At 28.7% G+C, this 23,021-nt stretch overlaps 6 protein-coding genes across 7 annotated transcripts; 3 read left to right on the top strand and 3 right to left on the bottom strand.

The window, feature by feature from the left end:
- The first annotated feature begins 1,231 nt into the window (after positions 1–1,231).
- LOC118069123 (uncharacterized) lies at positions 1,232–5,600 on the top strand. Its single transcript, XM_035087009.1, has 6 exons — positions 1,232–1,549; positions 1,642–2,148; positions 2,815–2,916; positions 2,995–3,153; positions 3,228–3,362; positions 5,464–5,600. The coding sequence occupies exons 1-5, from the start codon at positions 1,232–1,234 to the stop codon at positions 3,282–3,284; spliced, it is 1,143 nt and encodes a 380-aa protein (XP_034942900.1). The 3' UTR covers positions 3,285–3,362; positions 5,464–5,600.
- LOC118069122 (uncharacterized) lies at positions 4,748–9,086 on the top strand. The gene is given in 11 exon segments (XM_035087008.1): positions 4,748–4,759; positions 5,080–5,115; positions 5,199–5,705; positions 5,821–5,922; positions 6,013–6,277; positions 7,653–7,774; positions 7,857–8,266; positions 8,348–8,447; positions 8,579–8,680; positions 8,787–8,945; positions 9,003–9,086. Coding segments are annotated over 11 exon segments (1,899 nt in total).
- A 186-nt stretch (positions 9,087–9,272) lies between these two features.
- On the bottom strand, positions 9,273–11,100 carry LOC118069111 (H2.0-like homeobox protein). The gene is made up of 3 exons (XM_035086990.1): positions 10,791–11,100; positions 9,605–9,792; positions 9,273–9,530 (listed from the first exon to the last, which is right to left on the bottom strand). The coding sequence occupies exons 1-3, from the start codon at positions 11,080–11,082 to the stop codon at positions 9,330–9,332; spliced, it is 681 nt and encodes a 226-aa protein (XP_034942881.1). The 5' UTR covers positions 11,083–11,100; the 3' UTR covers positions 9,273–9,329.
- A 901-nt stretch (positions 11,101–12,001) lies between these two features.
- Positions 12,002–12,849, bottom strand: LOC118069121 (uncharacterized). Its single transcript, XM_035087007.1, has 4 exons — positions 12,837–12,849; positions 12,636–12,752; positions 12,224–12,489; positions 12,002–12,148 (listed from the first exon to the last, which is right to left on the bottom strand). The coding sequence occupies exons 1-4, from the start codon at positions 12,847–12,849 to the stop codon at positions 12,002–12,004; spliced, it is 543 nt and encodes a 180-aa protein (XP_034942898.1).
- A 200-nt stretch (positions 12,850–13,049) lies between these two features.
- On the top strand, positions 13,050–14,016 carry LOC118069120 (uncharacterized). The gene is made up of 4 exons (XM_035087005.1): positions 13,050–13,057; positions 13,205–13,460; positions 13,542–13,658; positions 13,741–14,016. The coding sequence occupies exons 1-4, from the start codon at positions 13,050–13,052 to the stop codon at positions 14,014–14,016; spliced, it is 657 nt and encodes a 218-aa protein (XP_034942896.1).
- Positions 14,017–14,239: 223 nt separating this feature from the next.
- On the bottom strand, positions 14,240–21,214 carry LOC118069118 (centrosomal protein 164). 2 transcript variants are annotated; one of them, XM_035087002.1, is made up of 10 exons: positions 20,968–21,214; positions 19,833–20,081; positions 18,812–19,501; positions 17,092–18,230; positions 16,690–17,015; positions 15,838–16,244; positions 15,591–15,763; positions 15,292–15,505; positions 14,992–15,186; positions 14,240–14,892 (listed from the first exon to the last, which is right to left on the bottom strand). In XM_035087002.1, the coding sequence occupies exons 1-10, from the start codon at positions 21,044–21,046 to the stop codon at positions 14,654–14,656; spliced, it is 3,711 nt and encodes a 1,236-aa protein (XP_034942893.1). In that variant the 5' UTR covers positions 21,047–21,214; the 3' UTR covers positions 14,240–14,653. The 2 variants fall into 2 exon arrangements, with proteins under 2 accessions (XP_034942893.1, XP_034942894.1); XM_035087003.1 differs by lacking the exon at positions 18,812–19,501.
- Positions 21,215–23,021: the final 1,807 nt, after the last annotated feature.

Genomic DNA, 23,021 nt, shown 5'->3' with positions numbered 1-23,021 from the left:
ATTCAAATGAATACGTTTTTAAAAGTAGAAAAGTTTTTTTTATTTCACCATGTTCAACAAAATGTTTACCACAACACTTCCATATTTACCAAGTTTATTCCAATTTTTACATAAGATATGCAGTGTCTTCATTAGATATTTGTAGATCTTACCAAATTGAATAATACTGACTCATATATGACACTGATTTAACTTGAATCATTTATGTTTTATCATATTTAATCAACTGTGATGTGCCAATTATAAAAAGGTTAAGAGCATTTTTACTTATTTGTTGTTTTCTAAAGCTTGAGAGTTTATTACTCAAACTAGGCCCATTTTTTTCGCGGTTGTTAAGATACTGTTTAGCAATGTGGCTTGTTGGCTGCGAGTGATTCATATGAAACATTTTAACAAGTCTTAACGTACTTGGATACGTAAACCAGTTAAAATTATCGTAGTTGAATTTGATGATCTCAGCAAGTATAATAAATTAATATTGATTTAACTAAAACGTGTCAGCAAAAACTGATAATATGATTGTAACGATTAGGAGCTGTTTCAGGCTTTGAAAATCAGACCGATGGACCAAATTTGATATCGAGATTAGATTTTTGATAGATTTATCTTCTTACATTTTATAAATCTTCTCCTTTATCAAAAGTAAATCATTTTTTGTATTGTTGAAAACCAATGATACTTTCGTTAATATAGAATATAAATTTTGAGTTTATATTAATGTGTATCACTTATTAAATACAAAAATATTTACTAATAATTCCTTGTTATATATGATTTAATGAAAATCATTGGTCAAAAGATAATACCTTTAAGATTTCTGTTGAAAATCTGACAAATTGATCAGATGAAATATTTATAAATATATTTATTTGTATGAACGCTGTTTCGAAAATGGATTGTTAAAGCAGGAAAAATTCAATCAATAATAATACTAAGAAAAATAAAAATCATCGTGCTTTAGAGAAATCTAACGTTAACTTTGAATGTTAATTCCTACTTTAAAGTAACACTTTGAAGAAAGTATAATAAACTCACCTCATGAAATTATAGATTTAAATGCATGAGAAAGTAACATTTGTACTTATAGGTATGAACCCTTTCCATTTATCCTCGCGTCTATTTTCCATCGAATCATTACAAATGCACCACAGCTTATATCTTTAAAAAATAGTCTAGTTAGAACAGTACGCATAATAACAGTCATGGATGATTGTAACTACTTGCAGTTAATATGAAACAATCAACTAAAGAGTGTAGGGGCTTTACAGTCACTACTGAAAAGATTGTGAAATTTACCAGAACTACGGTATATCTAACTTGTATCTGGTCACCATTACCCAGTGCTAAACAGCAATATATTATTTGTTATAATATATTTCTTTATGTATCAATATTTCTTGCATTTGCTCTTTTATTTTCTCTTATTGCTTCTGTCGTAAAATTCGTACATGATGCGTTTATTGTTCTAAAATCAGTCATTCTTATTATTGGGATATGCAACTATTTGTTCAAAGTTATTGCAGTGACAATTCATCAAAAAACATTGCAGGTTTGTAAATAGATTTGTTATTCAGTTTGCTAGTAATTTACAGAACTAAAAAAACTAACAAAAGAATTTATGTTATTTATTTCACGTTTCAGAGATTTGAGTTGAGCTTTGGGGAGTTTCTAAAAACAGCAAGTGATATAGAGCGGGAACATTTACAATTAAATGTCAATAAATGTTGGAAATTTCAAGCTTTTATGACAAGTAGTTATTACCTTACAACAGCAGGAGTGCTTATCGGACCATTAATTTTACCTCAAAAATTTCCAACTGATGCTGTTTATCCCTTCCCTGTTGAGCATCCAATAGTTAAATGTCTTGTTTATCTTCATCAATGTATTGTTGGTTTTCAATGTTCAGCAGGAATGGCCTTGGATTGTCAAATTGCTCTATTTTTATGGTATTTAGGAGCCAGATATGAGGTATTGGCTAGAAAGAGCAGAAATGTGATTAACACTGAAGACATACGCAATTTTGTTAAATATCATCAAAACTTACTTGATTATGCAAAAGAAATTACTAATCCCATAAAGGCCATCACTTTTATCACAGTTGTGATGTCTAGAATTGGAATGATTTTGGGTGCTCTTATGCTTGTATCGGTATTTTATTGTTTTTTTTTTTTATTTTTACTTTCACTACTAATTCAAGTGTTTAGAAATTACATAAATACTCAGAGTGTTATAATGTTAAGTGCCATAAATAATCTATGGCGTCTTTATAGACAAATTTGAAACATTTTTAGGTGCTTACCAAAGTGCTATAGATTGTTTATGATGGTCAACATTGTAAACATTTAGGTGTATTAATTCTTAACTTCCCAGCGGGAAGTTCTAATAATAGGTGCAATTTTGCAAATCTTGAATTTCAACGTATCTGCACATTTCAAGGTCCCCAGAGTCGAACACAATAGTTTTCAAGTGGGCGTCTGTGTGTGTATGTACGCATGTGCATGAGTTCGTACGTGCGTTCGGAATTTTTTTTCAAAAATGATATCGACATGGGACCATTTTCCATGCATAATTATGCAAAATCAGTCCAGCCATTTTTTATGCAGAATCAAAGGACTGAAAAAACGGTAAACTAGCTAAATCTTATCATTCTTTCTACTGGGAAGTTGGTCGTTCGAACCTTTCGGGTCGCACTCAGATCACTGCAGAGCATTGATATTTGAAAATTGCAATCGTTCTATAAGTAAACACTTGAATTTTCGTAGATTTGCAGTGACTCTTGAATAATAAAATTAATGAAAATCATGTGACTAATAGGATCAGCCTGTAATAGCAAAGGTTCAGTTTTTAATTGTAGTTATCAGCACAACTGCAAATATCTTCGTATGTGTCAGAGCTGCCGATTACTTAATTACTGTTGTAAGATCATATTTTCTAACATGACTTTGATCAACATTATCAGTAATCAGATTAAATTTTAACTCTATTACCACATAGTCTAGTCGCTTGTTATCAGAAAAAATCTTTGAAACATGCTGTTATCAATCTCCACGACTGCGAAATGAGTGGCGGTTTATCATCTTGCGCTCTCAGAAGCCAATTGTGATTAAAATTACTGGTGTCTTTGATTCTTTATCTTATGAATTTTATTCAACGGTATTTACTATAAATAAATGATTTAACAAAATGTATTTTTTATCCATGAAATAACAAATTTTTATTTTTTACAGTTTTTATCAACAGCATTCTCGTATTTCACTGCACTACGTGTGATTGTTAATACTTAAAAGTTAATAAATCATCAATAAAATCTTAAACTTCTTTAGAATTATCATTGTTCTTTTATTAGAACCTTCAGCTTCCAGGTAATTTTGATAAGTTATGCAGTACACACATTTAAATAAGTTATATATACGAATAAAATCATTCACTATTAATTTCAGATTAAGTATTCACTTCATTCCTTGGCATTTTTTAAAATTTAATCATATACATAATATACATTTTTTAATGATATTACTCTCATGCTTTACATATGCATAATATAATTTTTATAATATTATAAAAATTAAATCATTATACCAATCATTTTTACATTGCCATCATGATAATAATATTCCTACTCTTCTATTACCTTGGTGCGCCTATTTGATCAGTTCCTGATTAAGATACAGTACGGAATTTTTCAGTCTATGGGTGATATTTCCAGCCTATAGTCAAAAGTTATCAAATAATAAATTTTACAATAATTCACAGAAATCGTGTGCATGTTTTAAAATATTATATATTATATGTTTCATAATATTAACCTTGATTAATTAATCAAGACTAATATTTTGTATGAAAATAAAAATGATAATAATAATAATTTTTTATAAAAATATTTAAATCAATTAAAAAATGTATTACTGAGTATTCAAGTAAATATATTATTGGTATTCGTGTTTTAAAAAAACTATTACACATGTATCTATTGATGTATACGTAATTGTTAGAACTTATTTAATCAGTTGACAGCCGAGCTGGTAAAGGCACTGGTTTAATTTGCGCAAAGTATAATGGTCGTGAAGGCTCGAATCCCTCTGAGTATCATTAATTAATATTTCTCACGTAATGATCATAAAAAATCATTATCCAAGTATTCTTTGTGTTTAACTAAAAAAAATTGTAATCAGGATCTGATAAAATCACCTAATCCGTACTGGATTTAGTTGACGGATTCGATCCATTTTATATGAGGTGTGACGTTTATTATCGTATCCGGATCCTGATCAAACTACAGGTAATTTTGATCCGGATCGGATCCCGAACGAAACTAATTTCTAGTCGGGCACAAAGCAATACGTATCTAGAATTGGGTTATTCAAACTATGATCTTACTATTCAAAAATTTTTGATTTATTTATTATTATGTAACGTAGTCATACACATTACACGGACGAATTCGCGGGAACCAACTAGTTTACACTGAGCATGATGCAAAAAGGTATTCCATGTTATTAGATTTTAAATATAATGCAATTAAAATGAAACATCTGATGATAATCTTATATGAAAACTCTCATGTTGTAATGATACTGTGAAAAATTCGTTATAAATTCAAATAATAATACATATCACAAATTAAAATAGATGAGAAAATAACAGTTGCATACATATAAACCCTTCTCACTTATCTCAGAGTTTTCCTTTCATCGAATCATTATAAATGCACCGCAACTTATATCTCCCAGAAACAGCTTTGTTAGAAATGATACATAAGGTAGTGGTAGATAATTATTTTAATCACTTGCTATCGATATGGAACAATTTAGTAACAAATATAGAGCTTTTATAGTTACCCCTGAAAGAGCTATCAAGTTTACCAAAGTCACAGTGTTTCTAACGTGTATCTGGTCTCCATTACTTGATTCTAAAAAAGTGTATTTTATTCTTTATAAAATATTTTTTTATACTTCCATATTGTTAGCGATTGGTCTTTTGTTTCCATTGATTGTTTCAATTCAAATAAATAATAATAATACTTTTGTAATTATCAAATCTTCAATTCTTATTTCTGGTATAATTAATTTTTTAATCAAGGTTATAGCAGTTACAATTTATCATGATAAAATTCAGGTAAGTGTCTAAATATGATCTAGAGAATTTATAGGTAAATTTGTATTCAAATAGAATCATTTTAAAGTTTTTATATTTTTCAGAAATTTGATCAACACATGCAAAATTTTATCAAAATAGCAAATAATTTCGAAAGTAATTGCCTTCAAAAATATGTAAATAAATGTTGGAAGTTTCATGCTTTTATGACATGCAGTTATTATCTTACGACAGTTGGAGTGCTGATTGGTCCATTAATTTTACCTCAAAAATTTCCAACTGATGCTGTATATCCCTTTCCTGTTGAGCATCCAATAGTTAAATGTCTTGTTTATCTTCATCAATGTATTGTTGGTTTTCAATGTTCAGCAGGAATGGCCTTGGATTGTCAAGCTGCATTATTTCTATGGTATTTAGGAGCCAGATATGAAATGCTGTCTTTAAAGTGTGAAGATGTTATAAGTGCTAAAGACTTACAAGTATTTATTCAAAATCACCAAAAACTTTATCAACATGGCCAAGACATTATTTATTCTATTCGAATAATTGCTCTAACTACAATTATTATGACTCGAGTTGGAATGATTTTTGGTGCTATCATGCTAATAACGGTAACATTATTCTATATCCAATATCTATTTGTCTTCTTAAAATTTCGTTTAAACACTTAATAATTATTTGTAAAAGTACATCAATATAAATTAATGATTCAAAAATAAAATATAGGATCAAGTTCTGATGATAAAAATTCAGTTTTTGATATTGGTCATGAGTGCAACTGTCAACATTTTCGTATGTGTATGGGCTGCTGATAATTTAATAAATGTTGTAAGAACTTTTTCTATACTAAGAGTTACTTGTAATTATAATTAAATGAATAATAACAAATGTTTCTTATTAAATTATTTTATTCAATAGGCTAGTCGTATGCTACCAGAAAAAATATTTGAGTCATGTTGTTATCAGTCGCCAAAAATGAGAAAATGTTGGAGCTTTGTCATTATGAGAGCACACAAGCCAATTGTAATTAAAGTTTCTGGAATTTTTAATGCTCTATCCTACGAATTTTATTCAGCGGTATATATGTTATCTATTAATCATTTTCGAATTAATAATCTAAAAATATATCCGATTTTTTACCCGAGGCTTGGCTTGAGTGAAGACTTGCCGTTATTGGGGTCCGGTAATGAAAAAGTATCGCAATAATCTTAGACTAGAAATTTCTAGCAATTATTACACGGTTGGGTTGAATGCACCTGAAAAGCGTGATGGGTCTCCACTAGGTCAAGCCGAGGGCACAGATCTTAAACACTTCTTTCAATCAATCCTTCACCTCAAAATAATTTGATGAAGCAAATTTAGTCATGAGAACACTTGAATTTTTAATAAACTACGGATAATTTGTTTATTAATGAATGAATCAATTCATCAATCGCAAACATTTAATTAATAATAACATTATTAAAAGTCGATATCTTTTGTTTATTAGAGTTTTAGAAATCATCATGAGATTGTTATAAATTTGCATAAAATTTCTAAGAAAATGTTACAATTTATTGAACGCTCATCAAAAATTTTTTCTTCATTCATGAAATGAAGATTAACATCAAATAAAATTATGAAATGAACTTTTAAATGTTAAAAAATTTTATTTGCAGTTCCTTTCAACAGCATTTTCATACTTCACTGCATTACGTGTACTTGTCAGCTCTTAAAATGCAACAAGCAGTAATGAGAGTATTTTACCGTAGTGGAACACTTTCAGACTTTGTAAGTCATAATTGTTAAGATTATAAAAATAAAAAATATGAAGAGAACATTTAAAAATTTTCGTCGAAAAACGTTCTATTTTAGATAGTCAAAAAAATTAAATTAAAGTTATACCTTTCATTTCGGCTGTTATTCATGAATATTAGCATTTAGCATAATAATAGAATAAAAATGGAAGTTGTAGTAATAATCATTGTAGTAATAATTAATTGTACTGACAATCTGCTTTAATTATTTTACTGTATCTAAAAGAGACTTCCAACTCTTAGAATAGAACATTCTAGTGATATGAAGTATTAATAACGAAACACTGTAAGTGATGGTAGTGAACATTATCCCTCCGATATCTTTCTAATAGCTTCTAAGTAATAATCGTTAGAATAACATAGCAATTTCAATTAAGGTGAATAATAAATCATCATAGTAGTATGTTACGATAATGATAGGCGTGGCTTTTCATTATAGAACAGTGCGAAACGTCTGATACTGATAATCTTTAGTTAGTTGAATTGAAGCTTAATTACTGCGATACTCTAGAGCTTTTTAAATTTTTAATTACATTGATGGAGTATTATATACTTCTCTATATTCCAATAGATTCTACAAATAGTTTTATAAAATGAATGTTACACCAGAGTTTGCTATACGTTTTATTAAAATAATTGGGAAATTAACTTGCACTTGGCCGATTGATCCAAATTTAAAATCATTTAGTAACAAAATTAAAGAATTATTTTGGTTTATTTCATTTTTAAATGTTATTGGGCTTTTATTACCGCTTATATTAGGAGTTCATCATTACTTGAAAGAGGATTCTACTTTGATGATGAAATCCATGTCTGAATTAACAGCTTTGGGAGATGTTTTCTTCAACCTTATTTTATGTAAAGTAAAACATATTGAGTTTCATGTAAGTAAGTAGATTTTCATACAAGTACAGTTATTATTATGACCAATTTTCAGTTTAATAATTTTAGTTTAATTTGCTTCAGGACCTTTTAGCTGAACTATTAAGCTATGTACACTCAGTGAGAGGGGACGAGAGGATATTTTTCCAAAAAAGTATCAATCGCTATTCTATGTTTTGGGCCTTTGTAGGTTTATCCTATTTTCAAACAGCAATAGCATTTTCCTGTGGTCCATTTTTCATGAAACAAATCTTACCTGCTGATACATGGTATCCATTTACTGCAGAAATTTTCAGTGTCAGATATTATATCATTTATGCACAGCAAGTTCTTGCAATTCTCCAAACTGGAATGTGTATTACTGTTGATTTTATGGTTGCTATGCTACTTTGTTATTCATCTACAAAACTCGAAATTTTAAATTTAGAATTAAAGACTGTTGAGACATTAAAACAACTTAATACTTGTATTTGGAAACATCAGAATTGTATTCGGTAAAAATATTTAAATACAAAGAAATACAAAGTAATGGAAGATTGTTTAGATAATTTTAATGACAGGAGAATTTTCTGTAGATTTGTTGAAAAATTAACTAATGCAGTTCGGTTCATTATTTTAAAAAGTAATGTAACAATGGCAATGGCTGTTATATTTGGAGCATTTCCTATTATAACAGTAGGTATAAATGCTTTTATTACAAGCTGTGGATTCCATAATTTAATATACTTATGCACGAAAGTCATAGAATTATCGACTATTACTTGAAATAATACTTATTTGTTCAATTTTTTCTATTTCTTCATTAGCATGAACCTCTTCCAGTAGTTTCTCAATTTATCCTCATGGTTGTTGCTGGTTGTTTACGCCTGTATGTTACTGCTTGGCCTGCTGATGACGTATGTGAAATGGTTAGTAAACATTTTCATATTTTTATGAATTAATGAAATTGTGTTGTTTAACCATACTTTATACGTAAAAAAATTGTTTTCAATGTTATTATAATCCTTTTTTTAGAGTGAAAGAATAGCCTTATCAATATACACTTCTCTTTGGTACAATAAATCGAAAAAAATGCAAAAATCAATATTAATGATGATTTATAGAGCTCAAAAACCACTCATTATATCAATTAAAGGGATACTTCCAGCTCTTACTCTGAAATATTATGCCGCAGTAAGATAACAATAACTTAAATGAAAGACACAGTAACTGAAGTTTTTAAATTTTCAGTTTTTATCATCGACACTTTCTTACTTTATAACGCTACGGGCTGTTGTTGAGAAATGAGATAATCATAATATAATGAATAAATAATATATTTGTATTCTAAATAAAGATATATTTTAAAAATAATTATTTTTAATGGAGATAAGTTTTTTTTACTATATATTTTTTAAATATTTGAAATATTTACTAAGCAGCATAGTAATTTGAATATTTTTTTATATTTAAATTAATATTGATAATTAAATTTATTGTTTCAGAAAAATATTACTCTCCTTTCCTCTTTTGAAGTAAACATCATTTACCCTCATTTACTTAAAAAAAATATTTGTTTCAGACATCCACTTCAATTTCTTCATCATCTTCTTCATGTTTTTTTATAACTTGTGAAGATTTAATAGAAGTCTGTGGATTCTCTTTAGATAAATTTCGAGAAGTTCCTTGTTGAGTTGAATCAGGACCAGGAGTTAATGAATTTTCACTTTCTTTGGTATGCCGCCATTTCATTCGTCTATTTTGAAACCACACTTTGACCTAATCGGTGGAATTATATTAGTTTATATATTCAATCAAAATTAATGTGACATGATATAAAAAAATTCAAGTACCTGAGCATCAGTAAGTCCCAAAGTAGCAGCTAATTGTCTTCTATCAGGTTTAGTAATATATTTTTGCAGGGAAAATCTCCGTTCAAGACCTTTTCTTTGAAGTGAACTAAAGACTGCTCTTGACCAGGATCTCTTCCTTCGCGACCCGCTTTCAATAGAAGACGTATTTGAGGACGATGAAATGGGTACTATAAAAACAGAAAATATGTTTAAGGTAATTAGCTCTTTTCATGAGGATAAACATGCTCAACTGATGAGAAGTAAGAAATATAGTATGATGATAAAAATACTAAATATAGGAGCATGAAAGTGTGAAAATAAAATCCAAAGAGAATTTTTAAGTTGATGAGCTAGTATATGTCAGAAAATTTAGGAAATAAAAGAAAGATTGAAAGTTCAAAAGGAATTCAAGTGTGTGTCAATGAGTTGTTCGTTTACACAAATCTTTTTCGTGGTGGAAGGCCTCAAGATGATGTACTTTTGCCTGATTTACAAGCTTACAAAAGTATACAACATATGTACAGACTTAAACATTGTGGTTCCCCGACGTTTTACGAGAATACAGACATGATCTCAGCCAACGATATGAAATTAATCATTTTATTACTGCTGCTGATTTTATGATTACCTATTTTAGCTGGTACGAATTAATAAAATAATTATTTTATTGGATAAAACTGAAATAAACGGGAATCTTAATGGATTGTGATTGACTAAGATTGTTTATAGTAAGGGTAAACCTCTGACGGCACTTAGGATATCGTTTAAACATAGACAGGAAACGCAGGAATACATTCACGAGTAAATATTATGGTCTATTTGTCGTATAGATATTGGGAGAAACAAGGCAGTGGTCCATATGTTGAGATTCTTTGGTGATGAATACTCTTGTTAAAAATGCCTAATTTTTGTTACTTTAACATCATCATATATTTTAGAAAAAATTATTCATCTGTCGAAAACCAATTTTATAATTCATAGTTAAAATTTTTTATATTTTCTCAAATACAAATTTTTTACATAGTGAAATATTTCATAATAAATCTATTTTTGTTAATATTTATTTTCAATTTGACTGTTTATTTTATTAATCTAGATCGTTTTAATATTTGATGGTTATTTTAAATAAATTATTAGATATTTTAACAAATATTAGATCTATTAAAACTATTTTTTCAGTACTTACCACGAGGAATTGGTCTGACTGGAGAAGGCCGATAAAGATTATGATACTTTTCATAAACATTGATATAATTTGATGGTATCGCCGTTAGCAACGGTGATGCTGCTGAAAAATCACAGAAAGTTATGCACTTTGAACAAGATACTGTTCCGGAACACGGGCATGTAATCACAGGATAACTGTCAGATATTTTAACAGCCAATTTGGATAGATATGATTGTTTTGATGAAAATTCATTGGATAAAATACGTTCTACACCGAATTTAAGCTTTGATGAACAAGTTGATATCGGCATTGAAAAATTGGTATTATAGCTCTCCATAATGATTCATAAAGGATTTGTAACTATTTAAAATTTCTAATGAATATTTATAAAGCTCCACAAACTGGCACTGGAAAATTTGAATCACATTTTTTAATATAAAAAACTATAGATTGAGTAAAGTGGGAAAATTGTGGTGATTTTCGATAGAGAATGAATTAGCTTGAAGTACGATTGAGTAAGAATTTCCTCGTTTGAATAAAACAAATATAATGATCAACTGGTAGAAGAAAGAGGATATCTCTGATTTGCTACCAACCAGAGGAAGGCGGAGCTTCGCTGAGATGACTGTTAACAAGAATGATCATCCGGAAGCTGTGAAAATAAATATTGGTACATCACTATTTTAAGTAATCGAAGCGATCATATACACTTGATCAAAAATTAACTTTAAGAGCCATCAATTAAACCACGTGTTTTAATATTATTATTTATTTTTTTTCTAAGTTGGTGATATTCATGATTGATTATGTAGTATTAACTAATTATTCGTCTTATAATGAACATTAATCAAACAACTTTATAAATGAATTATTGTAATATTTAATTACAATATTGAAATGATTTTACGAACATAAACTTTCAAAAAATATTAGATTCACATATAATTATAAAAGCTGCAAATCTTATTCCTGAATGCCATATGGTTATCTTCTTTTATAACGATGTGTATACAGATACTTAAATGTTTATTTGAAAAAGCATATTCGAAGCGATCTTCACTTCTACGTTGAAAATTCTTTGCTCATGTATAAATACACGTTAGTTTCCTATTCGATTTTATTTGATTTTAAGATACTTATGGTTAATCGAAAGTAGTATAAACACTTCTTGAATTAATGATAGATTTTAAATGAAAAACACTGTATAATTAGATTATTAAGAATTTATTTCACTTTAATTTGTTGTAGGAAGCATATTCTCTTGATAGCATAACCATTCCTTGGTAAGCTCGGTCAATATCAAAGTTATTTTCTATTGGATCAATAATGTTTAAATTTCGTTTTGGTCTTGAATATTTTTGCAAATTCTGTAGACTCTGAAAAATATTAATTATAATAAGTCATAGTATTAGTTATTTCCAACTGATTTGTTGAATAGTTAAATTTGTTACCGATAAAACAATAACATTGCCAGGAATTACTGAATTTCTTCTTATTGATGTAATAACAAGACATAATAAATATCCTCCGAATGCCAAAAAAGCTAAAGTAGTTAAAGCAAAGTGAAAAATTTTTGATATTTTATTATCTGACTCTTCCCAGTCACTGAATCTCTTAATTGATTTCGATCGATGTGGATCATGCCGTTTTAATTGCATTGATAATGGTGAAGCGATTCTTCCCTCCATTTCTGGCTCAATTTCAGGTTCTTCCAACTCTAATTGCGACATTAATAGATATATTTTATCAAAAATAACTTTTTTTCTTGGATTGGACTATTAAATTTAAACTTAACTTATACAATTTTTTCTTATTACATATAGTGTTTAAGCTTACTAATAATTTATAAAAAAATTCACTTACCATTGTTTTCAGCTGCTAAGTTGGATTTAAGTTGGATCAATTTATCTAATGGAAGTTCACTAAGACTTTGTACTTCTTTGGAGAATAATTCTTCACAGAAAAATGAATTAAAATACCCTAAAATACATAAGAATATAAACTGAAAGTTTTTTTTAACGCTCATAATAGTATAACTGCATGGAATGTAGAGGATGGATCTACTTATTCTGCACATAAGGTGTTACATTTGACACAACTTTTCTAAAGACTGTCTTTGTTTTTGCGGTTGGGCGATAAAGCGATAAGCTGGACACTTACGGTATTTGGTATAATCGTAGGTGGAAATAAACGATTTATTAATTATACCAAAGACCCGTTATGACAACAAGTGCAAAAGTAGTTCCTTAAAGTAACTCAGAATATGCAGACAGAAGCATGTCAGCGTTTGTAGTTATTATGCTCTTAATACTTTCGTGTCAAGTTTCTGTTTATGGAAATGAAGGTAATCTTATTCTTCACATAAAATTTCTAACTTATTGGACATTTTTTTTTATTTAAATGTATGTAATTATTTAATTTAAAGGTCCAAGTTTATTGGAAAAAATAAGGAATGGATTGAAATCTATGAAAAGTTATTTGGACAGGGTTAAAGGTATAGCTAGCTTAGTATCAAACACTTTTAAACGAAAAAATGATCAAAAACCATGTGATGATGATAAAAATGGAGACGGGATGAAGAGACCAGAATCAAGTACTTTGGCATCAGCTTTTTTTCGTTTACTTGGCTTAGATACACCAAAAATAGCTGCTATAACTGTTAATAGTGCAATATTTCTTGCACAAATGGTAATTGATTGTCAATTGAATTATTCATAATTTAATATCAATTGTAATAATAAAAAACCATCTATTGTTTTATTAATACAGGTAAGCTTACTTTTCGGAATAAATTCTCAAACCAAACGTTCGTCAGATCAAAATAATTCTAAGGAAAAAACTCTTTTTGATCCTTTTAAATTTTTTATGGAATCTGATAATGAAGATGTAAGTAAATATTTATAATAATTATTAACTTAAAATGTTACAGAAATTTTTATAAGTCATATTATCACTTTAAATTTGTTAGATTCAAGATTTAGTAAGACAAGCACAAAGTTCAGAACTCCCAAATCGAATAATTGATGGGATTGATGAATTTGATGCTGCTTGTGTACGATTGCTGATGTGCAAATTTGCTCCAATAATTTTACATGCACAAGAATCTTTAAAAAATAAAACTGCTACACGCTTTGCATGGACAACATGGATTCCAACAAAAAGTATTTTTGAAGAAAATGCAGAATATTGTGAAATAAAACATTCTGATTGTAAAATATTTCCTGAAGAAATTTTAGATGATTAATGGTAAGAAATTTACTGACTTAAGTAAAAATTAAAATTTATCTCAATTTCTTAAAACAACTTAAACAATTCTCATACTCAAATATTCAATATACAATTGTCTAATATATATTTTTATTAACAATTGCACTATTACATGTTAAAATGTAAATGTTAAATAGTTGAATCAATGGAAAAAATTCGAAAAAGTTTTCGATCATTGCTTTGATTCATTGTTTGATAATTCATTAATTATTTTCATGAAATAACTTTCTTAATTACGTATATAATTTATTAATCATACTTTGGCATGTGATGGTCCTACTTAAAATTCTAATTTCTTATTCTTTAAAAACAATTTTAAAAGAATAATAATATCGTATACAAGGATGACTTTAGAGAATAGATAGAAATCATTATCAATATCATTCTTTTGTACAATACTGATCATCTATTTACAATAAACTAATTTACAAAAATAAGAGAAATATTAGAAAATCTAATAAATCTAATTTATAAAGTATCTATCAGGAATGAAATATTTCAATCATTTCTATCATCATCTTCTCTTTTAGCTTTTTCATTTTCTCCTTCATATAAATATTCAGTAGTTATCTTCCGTATCAAGAAGATTAATAAAAAAAATTAATTAAGATTTCTTAAAGTGTTGCTTGACCAGAACTAATAAGATTGTTAGTTTCTATTCGTGCTTGGCGTAACCAGTCTCTCATGTTTCTTGTTCTTTCTATTAAATTTGAAGATCCTCGTTCGACAGTTCCAACGCTAGTAGTAAATCCACTTGTTGGTCCATATTGAGCAATTATATTTTGCGTTGTAGTTGTAGGAGGTGTTGTCAATTGAGATAAAATATTTGATTGAATGTTGGGTGTACCAAATCCTGTATTCATTCAATAAATATATAATTAACAGAAATATTATACTCTCTAGATTATGAATGATTGAAATTTCTTTAAATTTAATTATTTTTAGAAAATACCTTGTATATTATTTGACTGTGTTGTTAAGTGTTGATAAGGTGACCATCGTAAATCAGAATAAACCAGACTTGGAGGTGGAGGAACTGTGTTTCCTCGACTTTTTTTCAAAACACTCCAAATTTCTCGAATGTCTGAATTTAACTTTTCCAAATTTGCGATAATTTCCGTCGATTCTTGGTAATAATCGGGCTTATCTAATTTTTTATTTATTTCACAGAAAAAATGAAAAAAGAATTTTTTAATATTGTTTGGTATGATCAATTTCTTAACTTACATCAATTAAATGAGATTATTTATACCTAAATCTGTAGAACTAAATCCACTGCTAGCACTTGAAATATCACTCAAAGTTAATTCGTCATTTTTAAGCATAGCAGCTTCAGCTTCATTTTTCTTAGCATTTGCAACTCTCTCTAAAGATTGTTCTAAGTGTTTTAAGTGAATTACTTTTTCACCAAGAAGACTTTTAGTTCGATGAAGACTAACTTCCATGTCGGAAAGATCTCTTTCTTCCTGAAAATATCAATAAATTTATTTATGTGTTCATTAATAATTAATAAAGTCAGATATTGATGTAAAAAAATTATTCAATTTTTACCTGAACTAATTGTTCTAAAGTTGCTCTAGCACATCTTTCTTTCCAAGCTTTTTGCACGTCTTGAAAAATATTTTGCTGAGCTTTTAATGTTTCACGGGCTCTCTTAACAGAATCTCTTTCAACATGAATTCGATGTCTGAAGAATTCAAGTTCTGATGACGCACTTACTGGCACTAAAGCATTAAATTACAAGTAAATATATATAAAATTGTATAGTTTGAAATTGGCTTTAATATTTAATAATTACCTTTATCTTGAAAAGGGTATCTTAAAGTATAAGCATTCTCATTAGTAGGCAGCTGATCACCCAGATCTTCTAATTTCTCTAACTGCTTTCTAATATTTTCCACAGGATTATCAGTAATGTTATTATTGTTATTATTATTGCTATTGTTATTATTATTATTAGAATTATGAGGATTTTTTGGAGTACTTGTAGTTTTTTTTGCAAAAATTTTTTTTTTCTTCAGAGTATTTGAGTTCATCGTTTCACTTACAGTTGTGGTGTCATCAGATTCTAATTTCCCACTTCTCGAATCTCCATGACTGAACTTATGTAATCTGGACAACCTCTGACTTTCAGAATTATCAGCAATGTTGGAATTAAGAGCATCAGGAACTTTGAAATTTGTACTGGCATTTTTCGACGATGTTCTAGCAATACGAATTAAGGCCTATAGCCAAATATTAAGGGAAATTACATGAGGATGAAAAGTGTACCATGACGGCTTGTAATACATTTAATAAAATCGATTATAAAACATTCATTAATTTCCTAATTATTCTTGTATTGGAATATTTCTACACTCAGATATTTCATCACTTTAATGATTATTAATTGAATTCAGTAACAACAAAAATTTGTTAAAATTGTGCTGGTTTCAAATTAATATCAATAAATAAAGTAAGTGTAATTAAAGTTTTTTGTGGAGAAATAAATCAATGCGTTTGAAATGAAAAACTATTAATATATCAATGTAATAGGATTATAAATTTTAAAGGTTTCTTGGATTAATTATTAACGCCGTGAGAGTACACAAAATAATAAATGAAGATGCAAGAATATTTTGTGCTATATATTATATTAGAATATATTTACCTTTGCAGTGAAGATTCCGTTCTCTCTGTTTTTGTTCTTGTTGATGCTGATCTTTCAGTCTCTGATGCTGTTGTATTACCTTCCCTTCTCTTGCTGCGCCTTTCCACCGCCAATCGTACATCATTTTTCAATTTTAAATATTTTTCCTTCAAAGTTTTATATTTGTCTTCCAATAACCGTTTTTCGCAACGTATCTTATCAAAATTCGCTGTTTCTTGTTGAGCTGCTCGTTCAGACAATTTTTTCATTTCTTTCTCGATATCTCGAGAAAAGTCTGCTCGAATTTCTTCCAACCTTTGCTTGTAAACTTTTCTAGCTGTACTTTCCTATGAATAATTGAAACAATTAATTTTTTTTGTTTACATAAATATTCATTAAGTATAGTTATAATTATGTACTCACTTCAGTTCGAAAATCTTGAACAATTTCTGCCAAACATTTTTCATTATCTTCTGTAATTTTCATCATTTTTTCCCTTTGTTGAGCTCTCAATTCATTTCTTAAATCATCAAATTCTTTTTCAAGTTCTTTCTTCATCTCTTCTATTTTTTCATTATGCTTTTGAGTAATTTCATGTTCTGCCAATTTTAAAGCTTTTTCCTCATCAACCGTTTGATCAAATTCATTCTCCATTTTTTCTATCTCACGATTTCTCAACTCTAATAATTCTTGTTTCTTTTCATCCAATTCAATTTTAAGTTTCTCGAAAATTTCTTGTCTCTCTTTTTCGTAACAGCTTTCTAATTCAGCTCTCACTTTTTCTAAATTTTTTCTACGTGCTTCATCCATTTCTGCAACAAGTTTTTTTATTTCATCTTGCTCTTTTTGATGTAATTGATTTTTAAATTCTTTTAATCTATTTTCTAAGTCTTTTTCCATTTGATTCTTTTGTTTAATAAAATTCGCTTCCATTTCTAATTTTGTACGGTTTAATTTTTCTTCAAGTTCCTTTTTAAAAGTAACTATTTCGCTTTCAGATTGTTTATAAATTTCTTTTTTAGCACTTACTTCCTTTATCACATCAGTGTCAGTCTTTAATGTCATACTTAAGTGAGATACTTGATGCAAACCTGTTTCCTCACTAGAAGTTCGCGGTGTACTATCAGTATCACTTTTTGAAAATAGATCAATGTTTTTAATATTCCCAAATTTATTCGTTGGCAAATATTCATTATCATTTTGGCTATCTTTAGAAATTTGACTCAAATGCTCTGTTTCAGACACATTTTGCACAAAGAATCGATTGGCAATTATCTTAGGAGTATCATTAATAAGTTGTAGGGCCTTTTTTTTCAACATTTCAAGTTCTACTTCATTTTCTATATCAGCTATTTCTCCATGAATGGACTGGTTTCCTGTAGAATTCTGTGAATCTTTCACTTCCTTCTTATTTATTTGATTTTTATGATCAGATTTAGAAGTAGTCATTTCCGAATCCCAGTTTTCTTCTTCAGAATCAGAATAAGTAAATTTAATATCTTCCGGATGTTTTTCAAGATCAAATCGAACACTTTTCCTCTCTTCGTCCATGTGACGATCATCTAAAAAATAAGGTATTATCATTAGATCTTAATGAATAATTTAATATATTATATTTTCCATTAACTCATGTTAAAAATTCTTTTTTTTCTATATCAAAGTCTATTTTCCATTTCAGATTGTTTGTTTTTGATATTTGTATGTATATGGAGAAAAACAAATATAGATACAACTGCCAACATTGGAGAGGGCGCGCTAGTCAATGTTTACATCAATATACTTGATCAGCTGCCATGTTTTCTATCAATAATTTAGCAGAAAGACCACAAACAAAACACTGGCAGCTATTTTTATCTGTAATAAACTCATTTATATCGTACAAAACCAGTTAACCGTTAATTATTATGAGATAATGAATTATGCAATTGAAGTAGTTACTTATTTATTTGTGATTTATTAATGGAAGAAACTAATAAGTTTATTTTAATAATACTATTTAACGATATAGAAAATTTAAATTATATGATAAAGATTTCATTGGTAAGTTTTTTTTTACTAAAAATTACAGAATAATTTGAAATATTGATGAATAAGTGCCATGAATCAAATACATAATGTTAAACATGAACGTAAAAAGCCTTACCATCTTCAGTAGGCTTATCGCGAAGAATAGATTTTGGTCTCTCAAGATTGCTACCGTCGTTGACATTAGCTCTAGCCATTTGAAAATCTTCTAACCTTGTACCATCTTGGCTTGGAGTGTTATCTCGACTTCGATTGCTTTTGAGAAACATGAGACCACGTCTAGTAAGTTCAAGTCCTTTTTGTTGCCCCAATTGCTTTGGATGCTTTTCTTTATCAAATTTTTCACTGACTGACTTGGTATCTGATTGAGTCAAAGAGTTTCTACTTAATTTGTCAATGTCAATAACATTTTCTTCAGAATTAAATTTGCTCGATAATTGTTCCCAATCTTTTTCATATCGTGGACTCATTGATTCTGATCTTTTAACGATTTCTCGCAAACTTAATTCTCTATCAGGGCTTTCTAATCGTTTAGGACTTTCGTAAAATTTTGGATCTAAAAACTGAAGATTTGTGTAATCCCTGGATGCTCGATCAGTCATAGTAGAACTCGGAGTCTTTAAGTCGCTCATAGATCGTCGATAATCCTTTTTCCTTGATGAATCAATGCCTGTTTTCCTCAAAGGGGCCAACTTTGTGGGTATTTTCGTCTGAAAGATTGGGACTTTTGATGATGGAGGCTCTTTTGATAATGTTGTGTCTTCGTGTGAGTCCAGGTCTCTTGCTGTTGTTGCTTTGGAATCATCGTCTGTGGATCGCCAGGCGGTGGGTTGAATGTGAGATTATCTGTGCATGCATTGACACGACCAAACAGCCAAATAGATCAAAGTACCATCGAAAATCATGTCATGTTAAAGTCGTGATTCTAGACTTGTTACAATATTATTCATGATATCGATGGTGAAATAAATGGCATTTATTCATGTGTATTTATATTTCAATGATATCACTAAATTTTAGAAAAATTTCATAAATTGACTTTATAGTAAAGTAAATAATTTAATTTTCTTTATTTAAAAAGGTGATAAGAGTTAAATTGTATAAATAATTAATTACTTAAATGAATTAATTAGTCATACCCAAACTATGTTGTTTACTTTTCGAAGCCCTTGCATGTTCCACAAGCTTTTTATACTTAGCATCGAGAGGATGCTCCCAACGAGTGGTTCCGGTTGATGCTTGATAGTAGTACCAGGCGCCTGAAGCTTCATGAAAACATGGACTCCAGCCCTTTGGCAATGCTGCCATAAGACCTTCACGCGCAAGATCAAGAAGGTGTGGTTCTGTGTCAGGATCGATTCCTAGCTTCTTTGCATAGTCGAGAATTTCTATATTAAAGTAATTAATTAATTTAATTAAGCGTTATTCTATGAAGAACTAGTCATCAATAACTAGTTCAAATCCAATTATTTTTAAGGCTCTTTGAAGTTTTATCTTTATAAGAATCCATTTTCAATTTTTTAGCAATGGAAATTTTTGGATACTCTAAGATTACACCAGATTTTAGGTCGGTTGGTAGTATTTTTTTTCTTTGGAATTGCAGTTAATAGACAGCTCAATCGTAATAGTTTTTTTGAAAGTAAAAATGGAAACGGATGATGAATTATTTCTCACAAGCCTTCCTTGTAATAGCAATAGTGTCTCGGTAGCTGAATAGGGATGATTAAAAATTCTATCAAGGCTACTTTTAACAGGTGTGCCTGAGGCATGGGGGTGACTTACCCGGGCGCGCCAGCTGTCTACTGAGGATAAAGTAACAATCCAACATAAAAGTTTGCTAGCAACGTTCTTTATTAAACTTTTTTCTAATTTTAACATTTTTTTCATTTCACTCGTAAAAATTACTTTTAAACTGAATTAAATTAATAAGGTTTTCAATATATTTAAATTTAAAAAAAATTTAAATTAAAAACAATCATAATATTTTACCCGCAATATGAACTATTGATTTTTGTCAACCGCGTAAGGTCGACCGCGCCGTTGCATAGATATCGTTATGTAAATAAACAATAAAATTAAAACAAATGCAATTTAATTGAATTTATTAATTAGTATATTAAAAGAAAAATGCATCATTCATTTTACGAAATCATAGCATTAGTTGTTACTTTCACTGAACCTCTGCATTCATCAAATAAATCATTCTTTCGTAATAACTAAATTAAAAGTAAACAATTTTATATTTTTAATCATTTTAATTTCAAAAAAGCTTACCTTCATTAGAAGGAGGAGAAGTTTCATCGAAAACTTCTCGACAGACAATCGTTGTTGAATTATCTTGAGAAATACTCATTTTGGAACAACCCGTTAATTACTTTAGTAGATTACATCAATTCATTTTTCATTTTAATATTATTCTTTCTATTTGACAGGTTATTACAATGTTGTTGAGGTGAAAATTCACGTATTACTGACATGTTAGAGAATGCGCGAACTGAGCTGCACAACAGTCAGTACTGGATTCAACTTAAATGCAGACTAATGTGGAGACAGGTTGCGAGGGCGAATTCAGCGCTACATAAATCCATATTGTGCCGCTTACTGTGTATGTGTGAACGTTCAGGTTCGTAGAACACTTAGTTATCTGCTGTTAAAAGCTCAGGGAACTGTAACACACATTTCAAAGTTCTAGGAAACTTTGTTGAACAACAAATGGTAACGTTTTCAATTTTTTTATCATGAATAATTGTTTAAATTATGTTTCTAAAGTCTTCTCAGATGGAGCTGAAAGTGTTACAGTCATTTCTTGATCAGTTAGTTAATGACCATTGTCATGATAATTGGGTTAAATTTTTAATTAATTAATGATCTTTCATTGATTACTACTGTTATTATAGGTAATTAGTTGAATACAGGTATGATTTAATATTGAAAAGTTGAGTAAAATGATAAATGAGAATAGAAATGATATATTTACATTTAATGTACTTTTGAGAAAATAATGATGTCTCACCAATAGAGATATTATTTAAATTTAACTTGTGAGGAAATAGAAGAGCTTCGTTATATCGTGTTCGTAGGTTAACGACTTGAAATTCAAGGCAAGAGCGTGAACACGAAAATTAAATGATAATGATATCCTTCACCGTGAATATAAACCCTCTAAACTTCACGTAAGAATAACTTGTGAGCTTTGACGCAGTCCTTTATTTTTCATTTTTCCCTTCTAGTAAATTATATTCCTCGTTAACTGATTCACAACCAAGCATCGAATAATATTTTTTTCCAAGATTACGTCTCCTAAAATTCTTTATCCATCTAAATAATTTATTGCTAGCAAAATTTTATTGCCAAACTAATGGTACAATCCGTCATTTATATAATTGCAATACAATCACTTCAACTATTTTGTATACAATCCAATGATCTGTAAATTTAAATTTATTTTCAATAAATGGAGTGTATGTTTAGCATTAAAAAATCAATTAATAGCGGAAATAATCGTTAGCTGACGAAAATATGGAGTCTTCCAATGAAGTTTAACTTGTCTGGATATATTAGAAAAATTTTCATCTAGTTAATCCTCTATTATCAAATGTTTTTGTTAACATAAAGAATATGCAAAAAATATTTTTTTCCTTTGATCATTTTTTTTTTAGAGGAATGCAGGGCAAAACGGATTCTCGCAGCAAGATGGATCTTTAAAATTTCAGTAATTTGGTAGAACAAAACAAATTCCTCAAAGCTGTCACTAACAGTTTACATTCATATAAAAATGTTATTTAACTAAATTTTCATTTTCTTAATTACATTATTATGTCTAGAAGAAATTTTTAAATCAAGAAATCCGTTGTACCCCAAGAGTCTGTCTTATTCTGGGCTCCCCTACATTAGATCATCATTGAAAAGATAATTTTTTGCTGTTATTAAAATTGTTTAGTTCAGAATACGTCTATTAAAATTAGTTGGACGAATTTTTAAGTTATTTCTTGAAGTATTAATCAATTTGATAATCCTTTTATAAAATAATTAAATGAATATGATCATATATTTTTAAAATAGTGTACTATTGAAAACTAAGATTAACAAATTTATTCATATGATTCAATCAAGATAAATATTTTATTCAAAAATATCTATTCAATAATTTTTTTGCAGAACATTCAAATTTTTTTTATTATTATCTTTTCTTCACGGTTTAATTCAATCATATTTAATTCTAGGGACTTTTTTCAAGTAGCAGTTAGTTTATCTCGAATAAATTGTGGTACAAAATAACATTTAATAAATTCACTTAATCATGAGAATGAGAGAATGAATGATGAAGT

The sequence above is a fragment of the Chelonus insularis genome, unplaced genomic scaffold, assembly GCF_013357705.1.
Source record: "Chelonus insularis isolate UGA/USDA-ARS -01 unplaced genomic scaffold, ASM1335770v1 contig_405_pilon, whole genome shotgun sequence".
In the NCBI taxonomy this organism is placed as follows: domain Eukaryota; kingdom Metazoa; phylum Arthropoda; class Insecta; order Hymenoptera; family Braconidae; genus Chelonus; species Chelonus insularis.
This window is presented reverse-complemented; position numbering and strand designations above follow the sequence as displayed.